The sequence below is a fragment of the Hippocampus comes genome, unplaced genomic scaffold (assembly GCF_001891065.2).
Source record: "Hippocampus comes isolate QL1 unplaced genomic scaffold, H_comes_QL1_v1.1 scaffold140, whole genome shotgun sequence".
NCBI lineage: Eukaryota > Metazoa > Chordata > Actinopteri > Syngnathiformes > Syngnathidae > Hippocampus > Hippocampus comes.
In genome coordinates this window covers 38268-56361 of record NW_017805115.1, presented here as the reverse complement: position 1 = coordinate 56361, position 18094 = coordinate 38268, and the positions used below count along the sequence as shown (strand labels likewise).

Here is an 18094-nt window from a genome sequence, read left to right as displayed (position 1 = left end):
AGCACCAATTAGGAGCCAGTCGGGGCTTGCCGATGAGCCCGGTGATATGATTCAGCCGTGGCGACGCTTCAAACACACAAATTCACACGCTCGAGTGTAGCCTCCGGGCCGTCAAAGTATTCCTCAGAAGAAGTGCGTGTCGTCACTAGTCGGCGCGATGTTTACCGCTAAACCCCGACATTGACTCACGAGCAAATGAATATTTTTTGCGGGGGGGAAGTGGGGGGGGGGGGGTCTCGCTGCTGCCGTTGAACTTTGGGGGAGGCGGGCGAGTTCCGCCGAGGTGCGATGCTAATTATTGACAGCCAAACCCAGCGTAATTAATTCAAGTAGGTGACAGAAAAGAATGTTTCTTTCCCACCTTCTCCCTCACGACGATAACGAAGTGTTGAACGCTCACGTGCGACGGACGTACTAATTTGTTCAATGTATCATTTCACTCGTTGATTTGTTCCATTCAAGTGGTTTGCACTAATTACATCTCATGTGTTTGCTCTGCACCAGTGAAGAAGCCTGGAGGCACATCACGAATCTGTTACCTTACAACGGCACTTCGTTGTAACCATTTCCAAGAAAATGGCCGCCAACTACCATGTATAATGCCAAGCATTTTTTCTCTCACAAGTCAAATCAGTTCTCGGGTGTGTTTTCCCATGTGGAGGAAGCACTTCTTCACCAAGCCGCCCAGTAACACTTGTATCAGTGCATTTTCCATACGGGGCCGACACGTCACCCAACACAAATACTCCCAGTCCCCAATCGGCAAGCGAGCCGGTCATTATCAGAAGCTGATGCTGATAACGTGTCCTTCCAACAATGGAGTCCTGTGTAGCGTTTGGCTGTTTCCATGCTTGCGAATGACAGATCTTTTTCCAACCTCGTTGCCGAGTGACGGGCCAAGAAACTCCCGTGCGCTGGTGCAAATTTGACAGAAATAGACAGAAAAGACCATTGCTATTCAATTCTTGGTGTTTTCGGGTGGATTCCGTTGACTAATTGGGCCCTTTGTCTGTCTTGCCGCAGAATTTGCTGTTCCCCAACCAGCCGCAGCAGCCCAACGGCCGCTTCTCGGTCTCGCCCGGCGGCGCCCTCACCATCGCTTCGGTGCAACGGGCCGATGCCGGCTACTACATCTGCCAGGCGCTGACCGTCGCCGGCAGTATCCTGGCCAAGGCGCAGCTGGAAGTCACCGACGGTAAAGCTCCGTTTCACTCCAATTTCCATCCCCGTGGCAACGTTAAGAAGTCCCCCAACATTACGAATGAAATAGAAAGTATCGTGTTGAAAAACGAGGCTGTGTGGATAAGCAAAACGGTTCATATTCTTCCTCTTGGTGGCTTGGCAATTTGTTGCTAGGCAGGGTTTGTGAAGCCCTGAAACCCAATAATAATTCTCTGCCGGCCGCGCCCGCACTTGAAGGATTCGGTCGCTTATCGGGCTTTATTTGCAGTTCAACCATTGCTTTGTATGAAGTGTCAAATACATATTGGAAGAAATATACAGGTGGCACCGTCTGGAGGATATTCACTGGTGATAATTCGTGAAAACGTTGATAGCGTGATATGGATGAATTTGAAATTTGATTGGTTGAAGAAACGGTCGTATTTGAATTGGTGAGCACGACCGATTCCGAAGGCGCAGACAGTGCAATACAATATCTGGCGCTTTCACAACACCCGCGGCTGGAACCAAAGCGCTTTCCAGAATAGCGCATACGGGCTCAAGTCTGATTGGGGCAAAAGATAAAAAAGTAAACACCCACATGGGGTATTTAAAGTAAGGCTGCGTCTATTGAATATTTTGGGTATTCAGATATTCAATTCGTCGCCGATGGTTTGGTGGTGCGCTCGCTGGACTTGTGTGTGATTGGTTCCCACTCAATGACGCTGTCTGTGCGTGTGGTTGTGAATTTGCGACTGACCGGCGACCAGTTTAAGGTGTAGTCTGTCTTCTGCCCCAAGTCAGCAGGGATTGGCTTCAGCAACTTCCCCGCGACCCTTGTTCAGGATAAGCGCTGTTGAAAATGGAGGGTTGGATGGATGTTCAACTCCCAAGTTCAATCGAATAATCGAGTAAATGTCGGGATGTAAACTGTCAACGTAGGTCAGCGCTTCTGGTAGCGTACTGTTACAAGTCGGAGTGCAATGTCTGTCATTTTCACACCTCAAAGAGGAACGAAAGCATCGCCCTTGAGTTCAAGTTTAACGATCGGTTGCTTGAGAGGCTCTCTGATTGAGTGACTGCCAACGCGAGAGAGACGACCGTCCTCCCGCCTGGACGGGAACTTAGAATGAACATCCGCGCCGACACGGTAGGAGAGGAAGAACGGGCTGTACAGGTGGGAGGGGGGAGGTCAGGGCCACACCTGCTGTAGCCGCGGCGGCCGCTGCGTGATTTACCGATGGCATGTCCACCGGGTTCAAGGAGACCCGTAATGAGAAATTCCTGATCCGGAAATCCAAGGCCCCGCGGTCCGGCTTCCCGCATTCCGTCAGCACATCCATCAGACTCGGAATGTGGCCCCGGGTTCCCAGAACGCATCCTCATCCGAGCCGTTTGCCGTTCTTACGCAGCCTCGGTGTCAGCCTGGTGGTCTTTCGGAACACTAAAGGGAGTGTCTGGAAAAGAAGCAGCTGCGTCTCGCCGCCTTTGTCTGATTTACATCTTGCAATAATTTCGTACCTCTCCCCCAGGCCGGCCGAGCGGCACGACAAAATGCAGCTGAACTGGATAATCGTGAGCAAATTGCGGTCGGTAACTCACCTGCAACCCGGCAATTGAACCGCACTCACTGTAGGAGGACTCACTGCCACGATAAAATGGCGGGAAAGAGCATTTGGGGCGCCACATACTGCCTATCATTTTCGAGAATCGTGGTGTGATTGTCAAAGAGAGGTCAAGGGCAAAAGTCAGGCAGACATATTTGATCGGCTGTTGGCCTAAAAGATCCGTTCACATTCATAGATTGCACGCGCCCGATGTGTTGCTTTTTCACAATCTGAAAACCAATCTTGTCATTGCACCAAAGGGTGCAACCAAATGGAATAGACACGACCGTATTTGGTGTGTGATTTTCGGTGCACTAAAACGGATTAATGGCATTTCTATTCAGTTCAGTGTGGAAGTTGCTTTGAAATACACGTGCGGCTTTGCTCGGTGTGCGGCGGGCCTTTAAAGCTGCAGTCGAGTTGGAACCATTCCCATAAGTGGGAAGCCTTTTTGCTCTGGTGTTAAAAGGGAAGGCTGTGAGAACGTGTTGAAAGGTTACGGAGGTAGTAGGCTGGCTAATTATCACCCGCAGTTCCGGTGTCATTAATCCACAGTGTCTAATTAATGTGGCTTCTGCGATGATTTGCCGTGGGGGCGGGACTCGGCATTGTTCAGATCCAGTGCGCCGCCGTTCACCCCTGAGTTCACCCTCTGACACGCCCACTCTTTCAAAGAAGGAATCCCGCCACCCCACCAACACAAGCCACGAAAACGATCCGGTACCCGTGGAAGCTGCTTGCATTTGCATCTTTTCTCAAGAAAAATAACGCGATGCTCGGTTCCGGCGTCCGTTCATGGTGCGGTTTCTCCTGTCGCAGTCCTGTCGGACAGACCGCCGCCCATCATCCGCCAGGGGCCCTCCAACCAGACGTTGGGCGTGGACGGCGTGGCCCTGCTCAAGTGCCAGGCGTCGGGGGACCCCATCCCTTCGGTCAGCTGGCTCAAGGACGGCGTTAGTCTGCTGGGGAAAGACCCCCGCATGTCCCTGCAGGAATTAGGCAGCCTGCAGATCACCAACGTCAAGGTACGAAGACCCTTTCTCAATATCGACTGTATCTCTCAGAGAGAGAGAGTGCTAACTAACAAAATCAAAACTGATAAAACTGAAAGAGGTGTAACACCATGTGCATTTACTTTGTATACACACACACAAAACACAGCATCAAGTGGGTTGACAGGAGGACATCTTGAAGAGATGAATAGGCTGCATTGATTTTTGGCCTTAATAGTTTGATGGGATTACTGAGTGGAGCGACAGCTCAAACAGGACCGGCCACTGCGGGCTTGGATGGCCTCCAGCCGGAGTCCCCGCGAAGCACATGTATGCGTTTCTGCACCACACACACACACACACACTCCCCCCCCCTCCCCACGCACACACACACACACACACACACACACACACACGCACACACACACACACACACACACACACACACACACACACTTTTCAAGTAGATTAAATGTAAAGCCCGCACCTTCCTTTCCCCACTCTGAAGCCTCGGCGGAATATCTATTTATGCTTGATGACATGGCTGACGACCACTGACATGTTATTGAATAAATGGAAGGAACACACACAGGCAAAACAAAGCCGTGAGAGGGGACGGACGGACGAGCCAGCTGTCGTCGACCCAGGGGCCGCTGCGGCCGGGCCTAAATGAATTAGCTTTGTTGTGGTCGGCGCGACGCTCGGCGAAATGAGGAGAAGGAGGCTGGAGTGCTGATGGAAGGGCGCTGAGTGGCAAATGAAATTCATTAGGAAATTAGCGTCAGCGCTGGCAAAGCGAGATTCGCTCGTAAAAGTCGCCGCCGGCGCTTTAACGGCACTCGGACGCGAGTGTTTCTGAGAAGCGCTTCGCATCCGTGACGTCATTGGCGTGGAACACGGCGGCGAATGGGATTTGAGTCAAGATGTTTGATCACACGGACTGATACCACTTTTAACGCGTAAAATTTCACTTAACACAATGACAGATCATTCTGCGCAAGCTTTCCGGCGCATGTGAGAATTTGCCCTTGTGTCAAACCGCCGCAGTGTCGCGTCTACTACGAGCAAGGATGACTTGTTTTTTATTTTTTTGCTTTTAGTATATCGGTGGCTGGGATCAGCAGCCTTCGCGTGTCCTCAATACATTGAATTAAGGCCCGTATTCTACCAACTCCAATAACTGGAATGGGTGCTGGTCCATCCCTAACATTAGCGAGACAAAATGTCATCTTGTTGTTTTTGTTTTCTTTTCAAGCTGTCTGACTCGGGGATCTACACGTGCGTGGCCACCAGCTCCAGCGGAGAGACTTCATGGAGCGCTTTTCTTGAGGTCAAAGGTACGTGGCGACTTTCTGACACGGGTTTGAATTTTCTCAGAGTGCATTGATGCTCAACTCTAGCCAAGGGATGTCCAAACTACGGCCCGGGGGCTTTCTGCGGCCCGCCATCCATTTTCCTGCGGCCCGTGACTTGACAAAAAAAAACATATCAACATCATCCTAAAAATGACTTGCAAACCTAACTGTCGTTTAAAACTATCTTGAAACCTTAGCCCTCGTCTAGAAACCCTCATCCATGTTGAAATTAGGCCAGGTTTCTGCATACTAGCCCATCCCGACTCGAAACCCGAGCCTTGAGTTGAAACCGAAACTTGAAACCTTGACATTTTTTTTCATTTTGGTGCAGATTTGATTATTTTTCGGATTCGTTTTTTTTTTCTTTTAAATTTCATGAACAAAAAAAAAGTTTTTTTCCCCCTGTGCTAGTTTTAGTTATTTGATTGGTTTTCGTGAACTACGATAATCTCGACCCCTTGTTAGACATGCTACCCAGCCACAACACCCCCCCTCGGCCCCCCAATCCCCCAAACTCCCAAATCTAGCCTTCGAGGACTTCCTTTTCGGAAATGTATGGTGTGACGTTGTGCAGAAGCTGGCGGCGCAACGCTCCCAAAGAACCACGACGACGCCGACCTCCCAGGCCCGCCCTCCAAGCCGCAGGTGACCGACGTCACCAAGAGCAGCGTGTCTCTGTCCTGGCAGGCCGGCTTGGCCGGCGCCTCGCCCGTCGGCTCCTTTGTCATCGAGGCCTTCAGGTTTGTGCGCCGCCTGATTGATACGCATGGCGCACACGCAACTCGTGATCACATTCATTGTTGCGCAGTTTGGCCTCTTGGTTTTGTGGATAACGGCACCTTTGACAGTTTTTTTTTTTGCTTTTGCTTTTGCTTTTTTTTGGTCAGAATAATTTCTTTACAGATGTACAACAAATAAACGCGCTCTGAGGTGACCATTGCTTCCGCTATGGCAGTGGTGCCCAAACTACGGCTCAGGGGCCATTTGTGGCATGCCATCCATTTTTTTTTTTGCGACACCAGCGTCGTCACTAATACGACCGCGCTTGTCATTTCCCCTTCACAGCCAGTCGGTGAGCAACAGCTGGCAAACGGTGGCCGATCACGTGCGGACCACCCAGTTCACCGTCAAGGGTCTACGGCCCAACACCATCTACCTGTTCATGGTCCGAGCAGTCAACGGCCAGGGCGTGAGCGACCCGAGTCCCATGTCGGAACCTGTCAGAACACAAGGTGGGTCGGCATCTCCGGCGAGCGTTGCGAAATAGGTCGGAACTTTTGCAGAGGTCAAACCGGTCCATCTCGGCCCCCGCCTCATTACGGCCGACGCTTAAGCAATTACGTGAAGTGAGCACGTCTCCTCTCGGGTTCCCGGCATGTTAATGAATATAACGGGCAGAAAGCACTGCCTCCCGGCACGTTGGAGATTTTATTACAGTGGCGGCCGGGCCGCCGTCTCCTGATTACATTGAGATGATAATCAGTCTTTGGGCTAAATGCCGTCAAGGCGAGTGCGTGCGCTTCATAAAAAAAGATGAGCGCGTTTCGACTTTTTCATCCTCGAGAAGGGAGAGGCTTCCGAGTGATAGATAGATCTGTTTATTGACACTCGCAATTTTTTTAACAGCGTTTTTTTTGAACCCGTCTTGTGTGATTGCTTTGGATATGATTTGTGACTTTTGAAAAATAATCTTCTTCACTGATGGGGGTTTTTTTTTGGGGTCTGTAAATTAAAAATGCAATGAAAAATTGCATAAAGAAGTGGAAAACGTCAGCAGGTATTTGGTTCATGTTTTTGTGCAGTCTGATGACGAAAAACAATTGGGATTGTTTTAAAAAAACAAACGATTTTGATACATCTTTCCTCACAACTTTTTTTATTTTATTTTTTTACTTGATGATGCAACATGCATTTGGCCATGAACATTTCTGGTGCAGTAAGGAAACAAAATGAAGATGTTCTGTCATCCATAGGCGAGGCTGCGCTCTAGTTTTCCCATCTTTCACACTTCTGACTTGTACAAATTTAGTATTTTTGTATTTCTGTATTCAGCCCAAATACAGACACAGCTTGTCGTTGTTAGCCGCTCGCTGTGCTATCATCGGAAGCACCATGACAGAAAAGGTCAAACAAACGCCTACTGTGCCATGCTGCACTTCTTCGTTGAAACTGATTTACTGATTTTTTTTTTTTTTTTGCGGGGGCGGGGGGGTTTACTGAAACTAGAGTGAAACTTGATTAATCGGTGACATTGTTGGTGGGTGTGGGGGGGGGGGTTCGGCGCGGTAGAGCAGCAGACTGTCAAAAGTAGTCTGTAAATTGGCGGTTTGGAAGACGAGATGTCAAAAAGACACGATTAGCCGACATGCACGCGGAGTCGTCGAGATGACAAATGGTTGCGACCCCTCTTCTCTGTCTCTCTCACCCCCGCAGACATCAGTCCTCCGGCTCAGGGCGTGGACCACCGGCACGTGCAGAAAGAGCTGGGCGAGGTCATCGTTCGCTTGCACAACCCTGTGGTGTTGAGTCCCACGGCCATCCAGGTCACGTGGACGGTGAGTTCACGGCACCAAATGCGGGCGGCGTTTTCTTCCGATCTGCGCGTTGCGATACGGACGCAGGAATTCCTTTTCACCCTTGGCCTTGGTGGAGGTCCACGCTCTAGCGAGCATCATCAGAAGTTCACTTGTGTATGCTGATTACGAAATCCAATGTTGTCAACCAAGGCTAACAAGCCCGAAAAAGTCAAATTAAGGTTCAGTCCTGATTTCACGTTTTTTTTTTTCTTCATATCGATCAGACACACTTCTCCAACCATTTTTAATATCACTCAGAGACCACCCAAGAACATTCAAAATGCCGTTTTCAAATGACAATTCAACTTATGAAGACACAAAAAATCCAAACACCCCAAATATTGTGGTTTTTCTTTTTTTAATTGGATTCTAAAAAAATGCCAGTGGTTCATTGCCTGTAAATGGACATAAAATAAACTAGTTGCAAATGACGTCTTTAAGATGCGGCGGAACCAGCTAGAAATGTATCAAAACATCTGGTTGTTGATCCATCCTGGTTTTATGACGCGAGACGCATTTTTGGTCTGACAGAAATGAATGTTTATGGTAATCAAGTGTTTAGCAAACAGTATTTTTCCTCCAATGATATGACGCATTTATCTTCCTTTCTTCAGCGTGTGTGCAAAACGCTTCCATTTCACAACATCAGCGCATTCCGCTGCATGTGACAAATTACCGAGCAGCTACAAACTCGTCTAATGTAATTTTCCCCCCCTTTTTTTTATATGTATATATATATATATATATTTTTTTTATTATTTGGATAAATCACCGAGGTCCACACGAACACACACACACATATGCATCTATTATTGATGCATATGTGTGTGAGGTGGGGGTGGGGGGGGGGCTTGTTTCCATTTCCAAACTCGTGCCACATTAGCAGTTTTCCTGCTGACATGTTTATTTACCCGAGTAATAAGTCTCACCTCAGGACTCGCCTCAGCTAATTGAAGGCGAAGTCTTTTTTTTTTTTCATTACGACACCAACATCCAATCAACTCCAAACGCGACAGCCCTCATCAATCAGCCTGCGACGCACCTTCCGTAAACAACCGCAACCTCCGCTCAGAGATCTTTTATATTCCCAAATCATTCCATTAATAAGTCAGCCGATGCCATTTCGCTGATTTACTCTGGCAGGGGGAAGAAAAAAAAAAAAAGCATGTGTTTAATATGTCGTTTGGAAAGCTGGGCTTTTGCTTGTATTGTTAACAAGCCATTACGATGAATGATGTGGCCATTGCCCTGGTGCAATGAGTGGGGGGGGGGGTGTCTTCTGGTTTGAGGGGGGTTTCTTTTCTCGATTTGACGACACACATTTGCTATTATCATCGCTGTGACATTGCCAGTTGGTAGATGCTGGTTGGTATTTCGAATGCACGCATGCGTCCTTCAAAGTGCCGTTCTGGAACGTCTAAGAGGGGGGTAATTCGTTCGGCAGGCGACGCACATTCATGTCAGAGTGTTCATTAAGCTAAGCGTAGATGTAGCTGGTGATAAAAGTGGCCATTAAATTAGCAACGGCCTCCGAAGCAATTCAAGAGCTTACGCGAGCTTCCCCACCCAAAAAAAAAAGGACAAACTATGACAACGGAAAAGGCTCCATCCCCTCTGAGCCTCCACTAAGTTCTTGGTATCTTCAATAGTGTCTCCTCTGCAGCCCTGAGGCACTGGGTGGGGAGCTCAGAGAGCTCAGTTGTGGCCAGGCCACTTCAAGATTTGAAAACAACTTTTGCTAGCCATTGATTTTGACTGAGACCAATCTTTCCTGATCTTTTCAGCTGGATCGCCAGTCGCAATTCATCCAAGGCTACAGAGTTCTATACAGGCAAACGTCAGGGCTGCCCTCGCCGGGACACTGGCAGACGCAGGACGTGAAGGTGCCATCGGAGCGTACCGCCGTCCTGTCGTCTCTGAAGAAGGGCATCGTGTATGAGATCAAGGCGCGGCCTTACTTCAACGACTTCCAAGGCATGGACAGCGAATCCAAGACGGCGCGGACCACCGAGGAAGGTAACGGCTTAGACTGATGCGCTTCGTTGCGCGATGTGACGGCTGACTCATGACCACCCCAGGCGGGCGTTTGTCATCTCTCTCGGATACTGAGACAAAATACGTGTTTTTTTTTTTTTTTTTTTGTTGTTTTTGCCTGCCGTGACTTTTTTTTTTTCCCAGGGAGTTGTTTACAAGTGTGTGTGGGGCGTTTGTGTATCCTGACTGCTAATCCATCACCCGGCAGGCGCGGGCCTGAGGTGTGATTGGAGGATGAACGCAGACTGTCATGTGAGGATGACGGGCGCCTGTGATTCAGACAAGCTTTGACAAGGCCACGGAGCGGCGTGGCGCACCAAAACAAGTCTGCGCACGGTGGAACTTTTGACCCACGTCGGAAATTGCTTTTTGTGTACGCAGTGTAGCATAAACCCAAAAACGACTGATTCCAACTTTTTCAGACTGCCCAAGACTCACTTGCGAGGTAGCGCCCCCTGGAAAGTTAAGAAATTTAGCATCGGTCACCAATTTGACCCATTGACCCAAGCCTGAAAGTTGACAGGCTATTTTGATTTTTAGCAGACGTTGTGGGCCAATTCCGAGGCGAGTAATCGTTCAGATCAGAAGCAGGTATACTTGAGAGAACGTTTTTTTTTTTTTTTTCTTGTCTATGTCATCTAATTTAGGCGGAGAAATGAAGTCAAAGTTTCATGATTATTTTGGGAGAAATAAAAAAATAAAATCTAGATGGAATGTGTTATCACCAACTCAGGCATATGTTGCGCTCAGTTAAACGTCGGAAAATGCGAAAGAGAAAAAGTGACAGAAATATCGATTGTCGTTTTTATTCATAGGATGAAAGACAAACATGTTTTGAAGCTAATCTGAACCCCCGAGGATCGAAAATGCGCATTTGAAAACTGAAAACGAGCTGGGGTACGCAGATCAATTTTGCTAAGATGTACATGAAACGTGCTTCATTTAGGCCCCGCCCCTCCTCCCCCGACCAAAAACTCAATGTTCATCTTTGCCGACATAAGCCTGATTTTGTCAAAACACATTACGTTTCTCACACTAGTTATGGTAGAACGTCACGGCATCAAATCCTGGCAGCAAAGACGTAAATGCTAACTTCCTTAGCATCCGCACAAGGTGGAATTCTCAATTTTACGCTCAATTGAAACCGCTCCGGAGGGATTTGGCTGAGGAATAATGAAGTTTCCCGCTGCCCAAATGAGTTGTGAGCAAAGTTGTTGTTTCTTTCCCTTTTTTTTTTGAAGCAAAATAGCTCGGGTGGGAGCGGCTTGCTATCACCCCCTCGAGTTGCATTGCGGTATTTCCATACAATTAGTCAAATATGTCTTTGTCAGGCTTGCGCAATGTCGTGAACGCAGGGGATTTTCCAAACATGTTCTTGGCCCCCGCTTTTGAAAAGTCACTCCTTTAATTGCACTGTTGCGGTTGCGCTTGAACAGAATCAGTCATCGGTGCTGTCGGCCGTCAAATATTCGTCACTTGCTTATGCTGCAGGCTTGTGCTTGTGCCTCGTCTTTTTTTTTCTATGTTGGTACATACGTCAAGTTGTTTTTGTTCATTCTCATGATTTCTACAATGCAACCTTATATAGTGTGCGGTTGATATCGGCTAATTCTAATTTGTGTCTTCAACAACACCGGAGCTTCGCTTTGAATAGTCGACAATCTCATGAAAAAGAGGATCGATCGTAATTGCTCTCATTTTATGACAGTCCATTGTTGCCTGGTGTGCGTGTCGTGTCGCTTTATGGTAGTGAATTATTTCTCGTAGTTCTATTTATTTCTATTGTGCGCAATTTCAACTTCAAAGTTAAATACAACTGAACTGTGCTTAGGCAGCCCACCCAGCGCACATGGACTGTCCTCAAGGCTCTGTTTATTGCAAGGCTGCAGCTCTTATGTATATAAACTGGCCGCCATCTTTGTGGAATTTCCTAAAAAACACAAAGAGCGTTTCTAAAATTCTCCATTAAAAACAAAATGTCCGACGAATGTACATGGCTCATTGTACGGCACACACTGCTCTGGCAATTCACGTTTCATGTACGCTATTTAAATACAGTACTTTTTTTTTTTCGGATGGGGGGGGGGTCAAATGACATTGTTTTTAAATGTCACTTGTCAGCCAGTTGGAGAAGCGTTCCCCCAACGGTTGAAGTCAGAAATAATGACATTTTACCATTTCAGCTCTATTTGGAAGGCACTTTTGGGACAGATATTGTGATAATGGACCCCCCCCCCCTCCAAAAAAAAAAAAAATCCTCAAAAAGGCCAAAACAAATCTGACAAAGACTCAGTTTCTCTGGAATCGTCCGATTTTCAAACTTGTCATTGCGTTGCCCTCAGGCTGAAGTGCTCATTCCACTCAGAATCAATATTTTGCATCCTTTTCATTTTTGGTAACTCTTGTCGCGATGCTAATTCTCGTGAATGAGGCAGTAGAGAGTCACGTAGCAAATTCTAGTGATTCGGCAGAAGTGAATGATGATTAACTGCATTCGCGATCACTCACTCATTCCTTTCCCTTGAATCACGACAAAGAGATTTTTTTTGGTGGACATTTTGGGAGCGATCTCGGTGCACAAGTTGAAGAGGCAAATTGAGAAATCTTGTCAGGTTGCTCTTCGGAGTCATTAGACTATCACGCTTCCGTTACGAGTCGCCTTGAAAGCTCCGGGAACAGCGTGAAGGCGACGGTCAGGTTTTTGTGGCGACCAAAGGCCATCTCGCCTCAGCGCACGGAGGCTCGTGTGTGTTTGTTCACATCCCGTCAGGATGACAGGTCCATTTATTTCCCACCGTTCCTCCAAGGGACCGACCGTGTCTCCGGTGTAGCGGTGTGCAGACCGCTCTAGCGGAACTGTCGTCAAACGCGGGAGAAAACGACGACGAGAAAGCACGCCAAGCCGCCTCCCCCCAAGGCCCGCCGGAAACCTGCATGTCGGCGCCATGACAAGCGGAGATAACTCTTCCCGCTTTAGCTCTTTCTGCATCTGGGTCCCTCGGAGTGATCGACCGCTTTCTATTTTGGTCCCAAACCCCCTGCCGTCAAGCCCGCTCCGAGCCGGCGGGCCGTCCGAGATGGCGGCTCGCCGGCTCCTCCGAGACACCGCGGGATGCTGGATGGAGAAGTCAGGTTTTGGGAGCGATTAAAACTTAGCGCCGAGCATTAGCTAGCGCGCTTACAGATTTCCCTTGCAGTGGGTCGCTGATGGTTCCGTTGTTCTGCGAGGATGGCAAGAGTGGCCCGCGCTGGCGTTTGATTCTTATTTCCCAAGATGGTCTATTGGAGAGCGAGCAAAGATTAAAGCGGGCCCCCGCACGACGAAGCCTCGCAACGATCGTCAAACGTTCACGGCAGGGTACACCGCGCACAAAAACCTTCACGTAATTTGCCGTCGCTTCTTTGTCTCGGACAGGAGTGGGACGCATAATTATTCCACCGTGAGGAACCATCGCATTAATCATGACATGGCACAAGCGCATGTGTCTGGGCCGTCTGCGGAATTTTGTCAACTTGACGATTTATTCCCATTCCTTCTTTTATTTCCGTTGCGCAAGAGGGTTTAGCGTGAGTTAGCGTGGCCGACCGGCACGGCCTGGTTCTTGGGCCCCCGATGAGCAACTCCCTTTTTCCCCCCCGCATATGCGTTTCCGCGCGCGTGCACGCCCGCGATATGATTAGTTTGTATTTCTTCATTATCCAGAACGGCGTTGGCGCCGACGTGAGAGACAGGAGGTCACATTCGCGGCTGCCGTACATCACGCGGCTAATGGCTCTATTAGCGCCCCCTCTGAGGGCGGGCTCTAATGAAAAATGGGAATTGTTTAGCGCAAATATGCATGCTAATAAGCCGCTAAATCATTCATACCATTAACTTTGAACGACATTGCCCGCCGCACGCCGAGCCCCGCCGCACCGTCACCTGCGCCGAATGCGGCCGTTTGATCAGATTCTCCTCGGGTAGATTGTTTCTAATCTGCTCGAGGTGGCGGCTTCATAACGGGGCCCATTCATCTCGGGAACCCGAGGCCAGCGGCGCTGAGGGATGAGCTCAGATTTACTGGCTGACAAGTGCCATTGTGGATGGAGGCGAGGTGAGCGAGAGCCGGCGCGCGAGTAATTGACCTGTCAGGATTGGGAGCTTTTGCTTCCGCCCCGCTGCGGAAATGAGAAAACATGACTTTTCATACTTTGCGTTGCCAAACTGCTGTTTATTTCCCCATCTCTGTGGCGGGCCTTCGAAAAACAAAAGCGTTCACCACACCAAGGTGGAGACAATAAGCCCGCCATCATCGGGCGTATGAGATGAAATTCAGCGTGTAAGGACCGAGCCCTGACGGAAAATGTGAAGTATGTCGCAACCCAGCCCCCCCCCTACGGCACAAATGAAAATCTTTCCCTAACTTCAACATAGTTGCTTGGCACCATATCATTATTTATTTGCAATGAACTATATGTGGCAACTGTCAATCTCCCGCTCCGTCCCATCTCCCTCGTGAACAAGACCCCGAATTTCATGAGTCGTTGTCTCCCGATTGTTCACAGCTCCCAGCGCGCCCCCTCAGCAGGTTACCGTCCTCACCGTTGGAAACCAGAACAGCACTTCGATCAGCATCTCCTGGGACCCCCCTCCACCGGACCATCAGAACGGTATCGTCCAAGAGTACAAGGTAGAGTTCACAGCGCGCCAAAGCCAAGACTCCGCGGCTATGCGGCACAACCCCGATGGTCTTTCTTCAACGTCTCTTTCTTGGCCTGCAGATCTGGTGCCTCGGGAACGAGACGCGCTTCCACGTCAACAAGACGGTGGACGCCGCCATTCGCTCGGTGGTGGTGGGCGGGCTGCAGGTGGGCGTGTTGTACCACGTGGAAGTGGCCGCCAGCACCGGCGCCGGGGTGGGAGTCAGGAGCGAACCCCAGTCCATTATTATTGGTAAGGACTTTGGACAAAGAAAAAAAAAATCTCCATACACGCAGACTTCTTTACAGGCTCGGGTTTCAAGCCTTGGGTTCGGCTTTCCAACAAGGAACTTTGAAGTCGGGGCTATTTTTTTAAGCAAGGGTTACGGTTTCAAGCACGTGAGAGAATTTCAAGAAAAAGTTCAGGGCTCCCAAAAATGGCTTCGATTTGAAAGGAGGTTTTCAAGGCAGGTTTGGGCTTGCGAATTTGGGTTTCCTGCCAAGGTACGAGTTTCAAAGTAGGGTTTCAAGCCTTGTCTTGGGTTTCAAAAAGGGGTTAGGGTTTGACCTCGGTTTGCGGTTTTAAAGTAGCATTTGAAGCCTTTGTCTGGGTTTCAAACGAGGGTCTCACGTCACAATTTGGGGATTCAGAGTCCAGCCTTGGTGAAGGTTTCAAACAAGGGTTTCGGGTTTCAAATGTGGTGTAAAGGGTTTCATTTGTGCTTTCAAAGCAAGCCTAGTTTTTCAAAGCAGGCTTTGAAGCTTGCTCGAGATGAAAGCTCAGGTGTACCTAATGAAGTGTCCACTGGGCTTTCCTGTGCTCCCCCGCCCCCAACCGCCCCAATTATGATCCCAAACTCCGACTGCCTTATTTCCCCAGCGTGACTCCCAACACAGCCCGGATCTCTCGTGGCAGTGCGCCGTCAAAAAGTGTCAAGCGCGTGAACGGGCCCGGACACGGCGCGGCCATCGACCCATCCGTTCGCCGGCTTTGCTTTGCCGTCGCAACGTTTCAGCAGCCTTGGAGTGAATTAGAGAAGCCCGGCTTGGCAAACAAGCGGCTCACCTGGGGATTTTTGTCTTATAAGCTTTGTTTGTTTCCACCTGCAGTATATTGCGCCGCACATCCTCGTGACTCCGTTTCACTCCCCCCCTCCCCCTCTTTGGTCGATATCTCTCACAGAAAATCATTGGGCATTCTCCGAGGTTAATCAATGTCCTGACTCCCATTTCCTCACCACTCGGATTGCTTCTGCATCGTCGCAGCACGAGGGCCGCATGGCAAAGCGTTGCCGGTTCCAAGTCCGTCCGGGGTTGCTTCTTCTCAGGAGGCCTGAATTGGAACGGGCAACAAAATGGAGTTTCAAGACCGGGTCGGCGGTCCGAGTGTGGGGTTGAAATTCAAGGCCAGGGATTGCAATTCGGGTTTCTAATGAGGGTTGGAGCAAGCATTCGGGTTTGAAATTCTTGGCTTTGGGTTGAAAATTGTGGATTTAAGGCAGGGTTCCTGTTTCAAGTTCGGGGTGGCCGAGTTGATCGTTCGATACAAGCTCTTTTTCGATTATTTCCCCCCCAAGCGTATGAATACATTTCAGCGAACTTAAGGCCTTCCGTCTGTCCGCCAGGCAAGGCCTTCCAGGACGTGATCATCCACGGCAACCGCAACAACAGCATCACGGAGCAGATCACCGACGTGGTCAAGCAGCCCGCCTTCATCGCCGGAATCGGGGGCGCCTGCTGGGTCATCCTCATGGGCTTCAGCATCTGGCTCTACTGGCGCAGGAAGAAGAGGAAGGGCCTGAGCAACTACGCAGGTCAGGACCCCCCCCCCGACCCTCGTACCACCGCCGCCGCCCGACGGGCGTTGTCGGTTCATAGCCGTCGGTCGGTCACACTCACCGTGCTCTCTCCGGCGTCTTCGAGTCTCCTTCCTCGCAGTTTTTCCTTGAGCGCCACCCCTCACCCAGCCTTTCTCGGCAAGTCTGAATGAGCGGTCAGGACTGGGCGAGGCGGAATAAAAAAAGGAAGCCTCGCGATCGGACAGTCTCCCTTTTTTTCTTTTTTTTTTCTTTTAATAAGCGCCATGGCAGCTTGTGTGACGCTGTTCATTTGTGTTTGTGACATTTTGGTGTTTTCTTCAGTCTGCCGCTGCTTTCGTATCACCTCTGGCTGCTTTCCTGCCTCGACCGAGCGCTGTACACGGATGGGATGTTACGCAAGGCATCTTTGAAGGGGCTGGGTTGCCAGCGGGTGGCTTTGTTTGGTTCAAAGCAGTCTTCATTTCGGTTGTAGACTTGCAAAATAGTGATAGTTCTCAAGATACATTTAGGGTTTCAAAGTCGAGGTTTCAATTAGGGATCGATGAGTATCGATACTATCTATCGGCATCCTGCACACAACAGCCTTTGTTGAATGTGTCATGAAGGCTGCCGATACCAACCGCCGATACTTCTGACAAAATAATCTGACGTCCTGCTCACCAGTTTGAAATGATTATGTGCACCCAAAGGAAAGACCCATCTTTATTTACAAATATCCAACCAAAGTACTGGTAGAATCAGTACTCAGTGTGGCTGAGTAATCACGTGAATACAGTACTTGGAACATCCCGAGTTTCACGTCGAGCAAGAACTCTGGTTTCAAAGAAATCTTATTTTAGGAAGAGGGTTTGAAGGCAGGGCTATGGTTTCACGTGTGGGTCTCAAAGCCTGGGTTGCTGTTTTCAACGGAGAAGGCTCTCAAGCCAGCGTTGATTGGTTGATCGATCTCATACCCGGAATGGCCCCAACAGGCCTTCACGCTTGGCCTAAGCGTGGCCTAGCCTAGCCACCAGTGTACAGAGCGGCAGCCACAGCAGCCAGCCCACCCCCACCTCACCCAAAGCGGCGCCTCCCTCTGCAGCCTTTAACACACAACCTCTCTGTCTTCTTGTTTTGCAGTTCAGTCCTTCACCTTCACCCCTGCAGGTACTGTTCATTTGTCCTTTCCCCCGGCCCCCTTTCTGCCCGCTTAATCGATGCGCCAGGCTAATGGTCATGGCTAATGCTAATCTGACAAAGACGACGGAGCAGCGGTGGGCAAAGCAAGACCCACTGGGCTTTTCAAATAGGAGGGTCAATATTTTAGCCATTTTTCCTTTGTATTTGTTTCATTGCAATAAGTTGATAAATCTTTATATTGATTTCGTATGGCTTTGTCAAGTCAAGTCACATTCATTTCTATAGCCTTTAATCGCAGTCTCCAAGGGCTTCTTCACAATTGAGGCAAGGGAAACCCCCCCAAAAAAACCCATCTGGAGAAAAATGTGAAACCTTGAGAAGGGGCCCGCAGACGGAAGAATCCCCCGCCTTCCAGGATGAGCAGGCTGCAATGGATGCTGATTGATTGCTAGTTTTATGATTTATGTCAAATAATACGAGTATGCACGGCCTTAAACGTGGTCAGCGTTGGGTTCAACGATAAAATAAAAAATTGGACGAATTGAAAGTACTTTTTCAACCTCGTCTACGGGCCCCCATCTGTCTGTTTTCAAAATCAAATGTGCTAAGCCAAATGATTTGCCCGCCCCTGCTCTCAAGTGACTTGACATATCAAAGATTGCGCATCGGCTGTGACCCAAAAGCTTCGCAAAGCCCTTCTGAGGTGTTGGCATACTTTGTTGTGGTTGTCTGTGTGTGTGTGTGTGTGTG

The 18094-nt window shown here is 49.2% G+C and overlaps 1 protein-coding gene across 1 annotated transcript in view; it reads left to right on the top strand.

Moving 5' to 3' along the window:
• Positions 1–18094, top strand: part of robo2 (roundabout, axon guidance receptor, homolog 2 (Drosophila)) — a 294794-nt gene that overhangs the window by 243053 nt on the left and 33647 nt on the right. The window contains exons 9-18 of the mRNA XM_019865530.1: positions 1024–1195; positions 3588–3793; positions 5016–5097; positions 5690–5855; positions 6181–6347; positions 7549–7670; positions 9476–9707; positions 14271–14395; positions 14487–14658; positions 16031–16219. Coding sequence (XP_019721089.1) covers positions 1024–1195; positions 3588–3793; positions 5016–5097; positions 5690–5855; positions 6181–6347; positions 7549–7670; positions 9476–9707; positions 14271–14395; positions 14487–14658; positions 16031–16219 — 1633 coding nt within the window. The remainder of the gene's footprint in view (positions 1–1023; positions 1196–3587; positions 3794–5015; positions 5098–5689; positions 5856–6180; positions 6348–7548; positions 7671–9475; positions 9708–14270; positions 14396–14486; positions 14659–16030; positions 16220–18094) is intronic.